Source organism: Phoxinus phoxinus, assembly GCF_949152265.1.
Source record: "Phoxinus phoxinus genome assembly, chromosome: 1".
Taxonomy (NCBI): domain Eukaryota; kingdom Metazoa; phylum Chordata; class Actinopteri; order Cypriniformes; family Leuciscidae; genus Phoxinus; species Phoxinus phoxinus.
In genome coordinates this window covers 28,749,452-28,762,045 of record NC_136876.1, presented here as the reverse complement: position 1 = coordinate 28,762,045, position 12,594 = coordinate 28,749,452, and the positions used below count along the sequence as shown (strand labels likewise).

At 36.9% G+C, this 12,594-nt stretch overlaps 1 protein-coding gene and 1 pseudogene across 3 annotated transcripts; one reads left to right on the top strand and one right to left on the bottom strand.

The window, feature by feature from the left end:
* Positions 1–2,643: 2,643 nt before the first annotated feature.
* LOC307009295 (matrix metalloproteinase-25-like) lies at positions 2,644–6,460 on the bottom strand (annotated as a pseudogene). The gene is made up of 8 exons (XR_013800721.1): positions 6,260–6,460; positions 5,314–5,619; positions 5,010–5,198; positions 4,833–4,929; positions 4,677–4,756; positions 3,448–3,597; positions 2,958–3,236; positions 2,644–2,851 (listed from the first exon to the last, which is right to left on the bottom strand). The product of XR_013800721.1 is annotated as a matrix metalloproteinase-25-like (transcript).
* A 452-nt stretch (positions 6,461–6,912) lies between these two features.
* On the top strand, positions 6,913–12,017 carry LOC307009302 (uncharacterized protein). Of its 2 annotated transcripts, none has more exons than XM_079632966.1 (9): positions 6,913–7,065; positions 9,276–9,569; positions 9,666–9,725; positions 9,918–9,995; positions 10,076–10,240; positions 10,325–10,408; positions 10,559–10,779; positions 10,934–11,093; positions 11,180–12,017. In XM_079632966.1, exons 2-9 carry the CDS (start codon positions 9,371–9,373, stop codon positions 11,323–11,325), a joined length of 1,113 nt encoding a protein of 370 aa, XP_079489092.1. In that variant the 5' UTR covers positions 6,913–7,065; positions 9,276–9,370; the 3' UTR covers positions 11,326–12,017. The 2 variants fall into 2 exon arrangements, with proteins under 2 accessions (XP_079489092.1, XP_079489093.1); XM_079632967.1 differs by having other exon boundaries at positions 10,100–10,240; positions 11,180–12,016.
* Positions 12,018–12,594: the final 577 nt, after the last annotated feature.

The following is a 12,594-nucleotide window of genomic DNA, read 5'->3' as shown; positions in this document are numbered from 1 at the left end:
TCACAGACAGCTACTTTAATTAACCCTTTCATTTGTGATTTACACAAAGGTATGTGTCTATATTTGTGTGCTTAAGAGCCTGTTTAACTATCTTGTCCACCTCCTCGTTTCCCTTCACTCCAGCATGAGCAGGCACCCAAAAAAGTTATACTCTAATTCTCATTTGGCAGATACAAACTTACTTCTATTAATGCCTAGATTCTGAATGAATCTGAACAGAAATGAATCTGAACAGATTACTACTGTTGTAGGTTGGATTTCTTCCACCTACTGTGAAACTATCTAAATAGCAACCATCTCTGTTGCATAGACTGATATAATGTTAGCAGTTCTTTTTGCAGATTGATTTATAAAGTGAGAAAAACACTGCAGCGGCTGCACACCCATGTTTCTGGGTCAGAACCATCTGTATACATTTTGAAAAAATTTAAGTATTCAATATTTTAATACTGCTGCACTATTATCTCTTTTGAAACATACTTCTGGTTTTTATTTATTAGACCCGGGAGAGAATACAATGCTGAATAAAGTCTTATTTTGTGTTATTTTTGGACCAAAAAGTATTTTCGATGCTTCAAAAACTTCTAACTAACCCACTGATGTCACATGGACTACTTTGATGATGTTTATATTACCTTTATGGACATGGACAGTATACTGTATATACAGCTTCAATGGAGGGACAGAAATCTCTCGGACTAAATCTAAAATATCTTAAACTGTGTTCCGAAGATGAACGGAGGTCTTACGGGCTTAGAACGACATGAGGGTGAGTCATTAATGACATTATTTTCATTTTTGGGTGAACTAACCCTTTAAGTATTTGCAGATCAACTGTTGGCATGGAGAAGAGCCACGGTGGATGGAGCCACTGAGGGGCTAATATTGATATTACTGATGCCTATTTCTTGAGCCTGCTTGCCTGCTGTCTTCTCATATTCCCAGCAGTTTTCCAATATTTTTTTGACAGGGTGGTTTGTAAAATTACCTTTAACAACAGTCCAATATACCATTTAGCTGAATTTCACGAATGTCAAGTGCCATTTCACCCATTTACCTGCAAAGCTGTCACAGGAGAGGATCTAAAAGCTCCACAACATATTCTAATGGCTTGGTTTTGAATCACCTCTATGTTAGTAAGCAGTAAGGTTGATGCTGAGCCATATATTATTCTACAATAATCAATTGATGACCTAATTAATGCACAGTATAGCCTTTTAAGAGAATGCCTTGTAGCACTCCATCCACTCCTGCCAAACACCTCATTACAGTAACTCCTTTCTTACATTTATCAACTAGCTTCTAAATATGAGACCCAAATGTTAATTTGGAATCCATCCACACTCCCAGGTACCTAATTAGTGTTACTTGCTCTAATGTTTGATTATATCATTTTAATTTAACTTCAGGAGTTTTCTTCTGTTTTGAAAAACAAATGGGTTTTAGCGACTGAAAGCCGAAATCCCCTTTGATTATCCCAGTTTTCAACAACATCTATCCTGCATTTATCATCATATTAAAAAGTGTGGGGCTACAAACACTACAGGGTCCATTGTCTATTCTCTATTTGATAAATATCAGAGTATTCAATACTCTCACTTGAATGGTTCGTTATTGCAGGAAATCCATAACCCAGTTGTATAATCTCCCCTTGATGCCCATTCAATCTAATTTAATTAGCAGTCCTTCTTTACACACCATGTCATATGCTTTCTCAATGTCAAGAAATACTCCTTTTACCGCTTCTTTATTCACATGAGCTTTCCTTATTTCATTCTCCAAGCATACAACTGCATCTAGTGTACTACTGTACATCCCTTTTTTGAACCCACTCTGATACGGATGCATCAAATTTCTGGTCTCCAAATAAAATAATACTCGAGACATAACCATTCTTTCCATTACTTTGCATATTTTTGATGTCAAAGCAATAGGCCTATAAATTCCCATAACAATTTCCATTGTAAAGTTTTAAGATTATATTTAATGCATTTTCTGATATATGTTTGATCATATCGTAACACACTTCATCCTTCACTTGCTGTGACAATGCAAGTGTGTTTTTGACACAAGTCTCTTCTGCTGCAAGGCTGTATTTGTTTGATCAAAATACAGTTAAAAAAACTATATATTTTATATAATTAAATAATAAATATAATATAATACAGTGTTAACCTGGCTTAATTAACTTTGGTTGTAATTGAGTAAAAAACACACAGAATAAGCCTGACACAATATGGGTTTTATTTAAGTATTGTTTCATGGCTTTTAGTCCATAGTGTGTTAGTTTTGAGACCCTCTAGGCTAGAGTTCTTCAAAACACTGACCATTTAGTAGGCTATGTACTGTAACATATTCTATATGTTAAAAGCAGTATATGTCAAATAATGAGTAAGATATCCGAATACACAGTATTCAAGAAACAGTAGGCAAACAATACCACGATTACACACCGCATCTGCTTGGATTCTGAAGTAAGGAATCATTGGACACTTTACCATCCCAGATGATGACTAATTCATTGATAGCTAAAATAATTTTTACTAACTACACAGTCAAAACATTAAAAATCGCAGTAAATACTACACAAATAATATGAATATTATCATGTAAGATCCAAAATACAAACTACCATAATTGAATATATGACAGCTAACAAAGCACATATTCCAGCTGCTGAACTCTGGACACAACTACAGTCTCTGTCTCTTCTGGGAATCTCAGGTGTGTGAGTTGAACGGTTACCATCACATTTCATCCAGTCAATGGACTTTCGTGAAAGCAGATTCATGCTCCAGGCCCCCTCTTTTAAAAATCCAGTAGTTTGAATCTTTAAAGAAGTAGGTGTCTCCTGAGGGAATTGTGGATAAAAAGGTTTGAGGTTGGTTCGGGAGAAAAAAAAATACAAATGGAAATCATTAAAAATAAAATATTTTATGATAAAAGACGCATCTTACCATCTAGAAATCCAATGATATCATCAGGGCTAGAGGGCATCCCCCAGATGGATGCCAGTTTAGGGTACCCCTCCTCCAGCTTCCTCTCTGTTCCCGCCTCATCAGACCTCCAGTACTCTCCACCACTGAACAGGTACGTCCTCCCATTGTGCGGCCACACAAATACTGCCTCCACTCTCTCTATAACCTGCACCGCAGAAGAGCGTAAACCCCAATCTGAAAGTGGTCGTGGGTACCCAGGGAGTGACATTGTGTTTTTAAATACCAAGTACTGATTACCTGAGAAAAGAACAGAATGAAAAAGACTCCTGAGTACAACAGCCAGTAAAAATCTTGCTTGTCAACCACTATATCCTCTCAACCTTTCTGCTTACACTCAATTTCAGTCAATAGCCCCTATAGTATGAAAATAAAATAACTATTGCTTGTACTCACTCACTTGTTTAAATACACATATTTTTACATTTTGGGTCTATTTATTCATTCTTACCAATAAAGAATACAATATATCCATCTCTTCTCTCATATGCAGCATCAACTCTGGATGTTTCTGGAGGCAAACCGATCCAGAAGCTGTGGATCAGAGCTGGAGTCAAGGACATTAATGAGCCTGAATGATGTACCCTCCAATAGTGTGGACCTAATAAAAAGAGAATGGTTTGAAACAATATTTTCTTTCATTTATAATTTTGATACTGTAAGAAATTGTAGTCTGCCTCGATCCAGATTCCACTCCATGGTATATTTTAGAATGAGCTCATCCCCAAAATGGCTTGATTAGAAGAGTAAAGTCAAGTTATATAGTTTCTTCACCTCCTGAGTTGATCACATCCTGATTGCTGAGCAATGGTCATCAATTGTAGAATGGGAATGGGTGTGGGACACACACAGAGAACCATTTCAGACAATGGGGTGTCTCAATCTCATTAACATACAGACCACAGCTGTTACAAAAGGAGCGATTTAATTTACATTAAGAGTGGTAAAACAGGATAAAAGGTTTGAGATTTGGATGTTCTGGGTTCATTTTGACGTCCGGTGAACCCATTGCCACTGCTGGAATAAACTTAATCTTTGAGATCTTCAACTTCCTCATAATCTTTTCTTACACTACCTTTCTAACAATTATTTTCAGGATATGTTGAGGATACGCCAAAGGAAAGTCCCTCTGATACTTTTACACAGTCTACAAATGTTCAAAAGTTGTTGTTGTCTTTTAAAAGAAGTGAACACTTAAATTCAGCAAGGATGCACTAAATTGATCAAATGACAGCAAAGACATTCATCTTCACATTGTTTTCTATTTCAAATAAATTCTGTTCTTTTGAACACTTCTTCACAGAATTCTGAACATTTTTATCACAGATCCCACAAAAATATTAAGCATGCAACGCAACCATTTTCAACATTCATAATAATAAGTTGTTTTTTTTCGTGAGCAGCAAATCATCAAATTAGAATGATTTCTAAAGGATCATGTGACACTGAAGACTGGAGTAATGATGCTGGACATTCAGCTTTTCCATCCCGGGAATAAAATAGATTTGAACATATATTACAATGGAAAACATTTATTTTACATTTTAAAAATATTTCTCAATATTACTGTTTTTACTGTTTTCTATCAAATAAAAGCAGCCTCGATGAGCATAAGAGACTTCTTTCAAAAATATTACCGACGCCAAAGATTTGAATGGTAGTATAATTCAAACATCATACCTCTAAAAAAGAAAACCTCTGCTCTGATATTAGCGATTGCACCATAACCTCCCAGACAGCGATCAGCAGAGGCTGCTGGGCTAAAAAAGAGAAAATCATTAAGATATAAAATATAACAACCATTGTCAAACCTTTCATGATCACAGTGTTACTCACTGATAGGGAGCATGTGGAGGAGCAGGGGTCGAGAAATGGGGCAGAATAGTTGTGGGTGCAGAAACCGATGGAGAAGGTTTCAAATCTGGTATTTTTCCTGTATATTAAACACAGTTGTTTCTTCCTTACAGAAATGAACAGATTAATTTATTTATTCATTCACATATTAGGGAGTACCATAGAGTGCCTGTATTCTCAGTCTGTCATCAAGGGGTAAGGTGTAGCTGTGCACGTCTCCCACAGGGCCATAGTAAGGCCCATAGTAATAAGGCTTCATGATGGAATCATTGGAGGAGTGAAACAGGCCTAAAGCATGACCAAACTCATGCACTGCAACTGTGAATAAATCTGTATTGCTGCTCCTATCTGTGAAAGGAAACAAAACTTTGAAGCACTCCTGACCCATCTTGTTTTCTTTTAATCCATCTACGAATATCTGTGAATAACAACATTGGATAAATATGTCTAGCATTTAATGTACCTCCATAGCTCCAGCTCTCTCCATCATCAAAGTGTGTGTCACCTGCAAGATCTTCCTTTCCTGGGAAGAATGCATTTTGCCAGTGTGCCTCCCTTGCCATCAAAAGGACATCCATCCTCATGGTAGCCACTGGCGAAGGTGACTTTGATGTCTGTCTGTGCTGATGGGTCATATGGAGAAGGGCGAATCCCGTGGAAACGCAGATGTGTGACATCACTCCATGCTCGGAGGGCATAGGTCAAAATGAGCCTTACCAGCCCTGTATGTAGAGTGGGAGACATGGAGGGAGAGGGAAAATCTTGCACGCTAGGGAAAAGAAGAGAGACATGTAAGATTAATATTCTGGTTATATATTACATTAGAAAAATGATACATTGTAAAATGTATCCTGTATATGGTAAAGAAACAGCAACAATATGCTGACCAGGAATACAGTGTGGATGGCATGTAGTGCCTGTATATTTAAAAATTCATGAACATATATTTTATTTCATGGTATAATGTTAATATAAGTAATATTCTAATTGAACTACCAAAATCTGCTTGTTCATTGAGGTGATCATATTCATAATTGGCCTAATTGGAAAACATGCCAAAACTCGTAAAGACGGTGCACAGGGACTAAACATCATTAGGTAACACAAATTATACTCAAATAATGCAACAAATATTAACTTGTATCACAAAACACAAATGTATATTTCTGGTAACAAAAATGAGAAGCGCAAATTGTTTCTATAAAATAATCATGTGATGTCTTGCACAAGGAATGTTATTTCACTGCACATTTCACTATAAATTGTACAGTGACTAATAATTTTACTTGCAAAAGCTATATATCATCTACAGTTTTCACCGTGTGGTAAGGCAACTGACAGTTACATATTATTATTCTTTTTTATCACAATGTAGAGAATATTGCTGCATGGAGACTTAATGATCAAACCTTCAGGTGATGTCAGTCTTGTCCCAGCTCAGAAGCAGAGTCCCAGATAGCAAAAAACATCCGCACGGCTTCTATTTACCTCCGGCCCTAAGCTGTCGGCTATAGGCAACGAACTTATATTGACATGTATCTTCTATACTCTTTGCTAGGTGCGTCCCGCTGGCGGGATACAACGTTTGCCGCCGAATACGTCACTCGCATTTCTAGCGAGATGCCGCCGGCAAATCGCCGGCGGTCCGACTGCTTCATTTTCTCTGGCGGTTGCCTCTGTCTAATGGACTGCGGCCGGCTGGCGGCAAGCCGCTTTAAAATACTCTTAAAATAGTTTTGACATGAAGGATAGACTCAATGAAAAAGCTAAATTCTTCTTCTTAAGTTCTTCATGCTTTAAGTTAAAAAAGTTTAAAGTTAAAAATAACTTTATTTTTTTCCAATCTTAATGTTTTATTTTTGTTTTACCTTATCAGTAGTATTAATTAGCAATTGCGATCTGTACAAATGTTTAAGAAATTGTAAAAGTCCCTGTAGATTATTACAAAAAAATATTAATAAAATCTAAACACATTATGTCATTGATAAAACAGAATGAATGCGCAGTGTTTTTTTTTTGTGTGTGTGTGTGTGTTCAGAATTATTTTGGGCGGGGCTTATAAGACGGTGGCGCTATAACAAACACATTCGCGTCAATTCATCACTCTACTCGAGTGCACTCTATTCGAGAAGTACAGTTCTCAGTTCTACTCGATCGCAAGTTTCTACAGCCTGCAGTTTAAACAAAGTCATCGACGTCGACTACCATCATTTAGGTAAGTACATGTTTCCTTTGTGTTTAACGCAACTGTTTTTAGTTTATATATTTAAAATCTGTAAGTCATCTCAGTTCTTGCCGAACAAGTCAACGTTAGCCATGTTTACGCAAAGTTGCTAGGTAGAGTGGCGGCGGCTAATAATGGGCGCCAAAATTGCAGATAATAAATGTATACTTAACTTTAAATACAAACATATAATATAAAAATCAAATAATTTACTCATAAAATATGCTGGCTGGTTGTAATTTGGCGAAAGTTTCGAAAGCCGTTCGCGGCCATTTTTTGTAGATGTTTATCGAGCTTTAGCATTAACGTTAGCTATAATCGAGAGTCAACGCACGTATTTGCTCTGTAACGTTAGAACAGAAACAGCTGGTCCACCAGACCCTCCGGAGGGTTTCAGAGATTTCCCCATCTGGAACTGCTCCTGGATAAAGGCCGCGTTCAGTATTTGACCATTATTTTATTCTAAGAAACAGAAACTTATTGTGACAGTTATGTAACGTTATTATTTTTTACAGGAATTATGTAATAAAAAACCTAGACCTCAGGTGCACATAAATTAGCTGTTATTTTTACGATTTTATTCTAAATAGGATTTTTTACTGAAATGTTGTTTTTAGTTTTCAGTCATAGATACAGTTTCAACTGTGAAAAACTTTAGAAATTATGGATTATAACAATGTGAATAGCCTGTCGTTAGTCACTCTAATGCACACAAAAGAATAGCATCTACGAGCCATAAACCAGAATGGAGAAGTGCAAATGTCTGCATTGAGAGACTGAGACTAAATGGGGCAGTTTGCACCACAAAACAATGGAGACACTCCACTGAATAGATGTTTAGATGATGACAATAAACACCAGTTTTCCTTTTACAAGTCTAATTGAAATAAAGTCATAAACGTGATATTGAAAAATACTTGACTAAAGTTTTATTCTGATCGTGGCTTTAGCTGCAGTGCATTTCTAGATTGCTGCAAGCCAAATTAAAATTTAGTAGGTAGCCAAAAATTTACATCTAGAAAGCTTCAAGCCCACTTTTGAAAAATCCCCAGAAACGGTATACCCAAACTAAAACTTCATGAACCCTTTGGACTATAAACACAGTTATGATATCTTTTGAAAGCTGACACTTTGCACTTTGTTGTAAGTTTAGAATAAATTATCGTCATAATGAAAAAAAATGTGATAACTATCTTCAAAGTGGGCATGTGGTCAATCTAGAAATGCACTGCAGCTATAGCCACATGTCTGACCATGTTATATTTAAAATCTGAACATGATAAGAATAAAACTCTTTATGTAGTTAAATATTTTTTAAGATCACGTTTTTCAAGATCTTGATTTCGATTAGACTGTAAAACTGGTGTTAATTGTCATAATCTAAACAACTATTCAGTTTAGTTTCTCTATTGTTTTGTGGTGCAAACTGACCCATTCAGTCTCTCAATGCACACATTTACACATCTCAAATCTGGTTTATTGCTATTGGTTTATTGCTATCTATAATCACCAACGACTGGCTATTCACACTGTTATAATCCCTAATTTCTTTCACAGTTCTTCAACTTCACAGTTGAAACTGTATCTAGCACTGAAAACTAAAACCAAAACAATTCAGTAAACATTCCTATTTACAATAAAATCATAAAAATAACAGCTAATTTATGTGACAGGTGCACCTGAGGCTAGGTAACGTTAGCATGCTAGCTAGCCACTATACACAAATTTATGAGATTAAAACCATGTGTTTGCAAAATTACTTTATAACGCAAGTCGAGTGTTTTATATAAACTTCTGTGATCTGGTTTGGCTTTGGATAAAACAATTAGAGAGAAAATATATAATTTTCTAGTATTATTAATATTCAATTGAATTGAATATTATGCTCAAGGATAAATTATATCGATTGCCTTTACATTATGAATATAATCTCATTATAATGATACCTGAACATAGTTTGAAGAACACACATACATCATATATCGTTACAATCATGTTTATTGAGTCATAAAACATCTTTATCTGAATGTACATTCTTCTGTACATTTTATGTTTGAGGACAATTCTGTGTTCACTTAAATCACTACACTCAATGAATAAATTTTATTTTTAACACTCACTGTTCCACATTTGGCTGATCATTTTTTCCCCACGTATATTCCTAACATTAACAATGTGGTTTTGTTCACATTTTCTTGCAGATACCTTGACCAGAGCATAACCGGTTATCTTCACCCAAAAGACCTACTGTGGGACAATCTTTTTGGCTTTAAAGGTAAATGCATGGTTAGTCACAATGTCTAGTTACTGGGCCAAAAGGAGAAGGATATTGAAAGGAGTTGAGAGGGACAAACAGGAAATTGCAGCTGCAAACAATGCTCTACTTGCTGTTATTCCTGACTTTGACCAAGTAAATCCTCATGTTAATGAACATCTACATGGAATGGCTACAACAAACCAGGAAAACGTTCAACCATCTGTAGACTTCAGAGCTGGTATGTACAATGTATTGCTGTGATGCTTAATTTGTGATCCTGCCACTAAACTATACCCTTTGTTAGATTTTCACATTTTTGTTTCCTATTTCTCAGAACAAGGTTTCTCACCAGTAGTCCAGTCTCCACTTCTCAGAGCCAACAGTTTGAGTACAAGTAAGTGATGTTATTTGTGACATTGTTTGTCTTAAACTATTGCTTCTATTTAAGATGAGGAATCCTTTTATGCATAATCTGTTTTTTTGCCCTGACTTGACTGCCCTGGATGAAAGGTGTCTAGGTGTGTTGTACAATACAGTAAATATATGCAATAACTTCTAACATATTATTATGTCAATTTATCAATAGGAGAAAGTCATCACTCAGTGATTGGCCCTTGGACTCCCCTGAAAAAACGTGTACAGAATCAAGTTTTCAGCTATGAAGGTATATTCTAGACCTATATCTCTTAATATAGTGATTATATAATTATGTTAGTCGTAAATTTGACTGACTAAACCCTGCAGAATCCCTTTTCTTTTGTTATGTAGATGTCCAGAGATTCAAGACTGAGAACCAAGCCCTGAAGGAGGAGAACCAAGCCCTGGAGGAGGAGAACCAAGCCCTGAGGGAGGAGAACCAAGCCCTGAGGGAGGAGAACCAAGCCCGGAGAGAAAGCAATGCACGAGCAGGTGAGAACATGGCACTCTTTCTTAAAGTTTACATATTTGTGTGTAATGTAGGTTCCAAATTACCATTTGCCTATCTTTTTCTAGCTTCAGATGACAGCAACTCGCTTCAAGAGCAGGTGAAGCAAGTTGGGACAATGTTGAAGACGTTTGCTCGCACTGGGCAATCAGGTACGACTTGCAAACAACACCTGTGTTTGTTAGATTAATTCCCACTGGGGCCACCTATACATGTAGTAGACCAAGATATAAATGTCATAGTTTTGTAGTTGAGGGACCAGGACTGACTACTATGTTCTTTTATTCTGGGAATCCCTTTAGGTACAGATCAGACCCTAATCCTGCGACGTCTTGGGGAGCTTGGCGATGTTGTGCGTAGCATGGACAACAAAATGGACACCATGCTGCAACATTTCAGCGCCAATGTGTCTGTTGGAGAGTTATCCCTGCCAGGTGATCTGTCACTCCCCCTAAACACCCAGGAAGATTTGGCGTTGCTTGACAGAAGTTTGAGGCAGGATAACGAGCTCCAGGAACGATTTGTAAGTGTGCTGCTATTGTTTATAACGCTGTAGGTTAATCTAAAGTCAAATTAAGTTTGTACACTGCCTATTCTACAGTCTGAATTCAAAGCCTGTCACATTTTATATTTATGTATGAGAAATGTAATTTGGGGCACTTTTTTTGGATTTTCAGCTACGTTTTTTGGCTATCAAATGTGGGAAGGACCTAAAGTCAACAGTGTGGAGAATGCTTCAGAGTGTCTTCTCTAATCGCCTTTCCGTTGATACAACTTGGACTGGTGTAGGGGAAAAAGCATGTTTTAGAGACCTGTTCCTGAAGACCATTGTTCAAAGTAAGTTAGATATTCTTTAGATATTTTTAGATAGATGTGTATGTGATGTGTATTCAAATGGAATGACAGATCTGTATTTTCTACAGGGGCCATACGGAAGAACCCGGCAACCCAGGATGCCACTGATGAGGCGGTCCAGGTTAATGTTATGCGTTACCTGAAAGGAGCATCTGACCGTGAAGGTGGAAAAAGGCGCCGCACAGCTGAGAGGGACCCACAGCCGACCCCTTAAACCTAGGCTGACTACTGACACCCCAGCATCACTGACAACTGGAACACTCACTACCCTGCAGTCTGTAACAGACTACACTCGACCAATCCACTTTTTTATAAAAAAAAACTTTTTTTTGTCTGGTCGATATACTTGGTAGTATTTTTCTTAATGTTTTTTTGTGATTTTATTGTTTGTGTAATGTGTTAAATTGTGAATTAAAAGCACTCTTATACAGGCGCACAAGGAATCACTGAAGATATGCCAATTTGTGTTGCCTATATTGGTGGTTGGGAAAAACCACAGAATCTGTAGTCAGACTTGAAACAATTATAATTACTTACTGTCCTGCAATTGTTAGCTCACTACGCCACGCATATCGAACTATTCACAGTGTAAATCTTGTGCCCCAGATCAGCAATGCCATTATAATTGTCTATTCTACCCCAGAGCTTTACTCAATTATTGCCACTTATCCTATTGTTAAGAATTGCTTGAAAATGTGATGTTCTACCTGAATTTATTTGGTATCTTGCACATTATTTGGTACCATATATCTTCATTACTTGCTATAATGTTTAATGGTAATTCTTTTCATCCCATAACTGACCTCTTGATAATATTAAAACATATTTTAAGTGATATAATTTGCTTATAAGGCTGTTTTTAAACAATATATAATTGTAAACTTGCATGTTCTTTAGTGTGTACATTATGTATATATGTATCTTTTTTGTTATATTTCATTGAGCTGACATTTTGTTTCAATGACTATTACTGTACTTTAAAATGTGGAATTAAAACGTCAAATTGAAATTTATCTGGTTTGATCAATCATTATTCTTGATAAACTGCATGCTATAAATATTTTTTATATATATATATAATAGCGTTTGCCTCCGGCGGGCCGCGAAAAAGCTGCCTTTGATATAACTGCGGCGAAACGGCGGTTGACCTGCTGGCCGTCCGCGATACGAAGGCGGTAGGATGGCGGATGACTACCGCTGGAAACCGCCGGTGAATACGGAGATCATTTGTCACCAAGTTTGCCAGTCTCTTCAATACCAGCAAATCGCTGCATTTTACGGACAGCTTCTTCAATACCCTCCCTGGTGTGTGAAGTCGACCAAGTAGAGAGTCTGGAGATGGAAAATACCCATACCGTATCAACCAGTCCTACACACATTAAAATAATGTATTTGTTTTCAAACATAAATGCGCTCGTATTAATAAACACTTGACACTTACCACTCCTCGCGCATACTGATCTGGCATCTGCGCAGGTCGCGC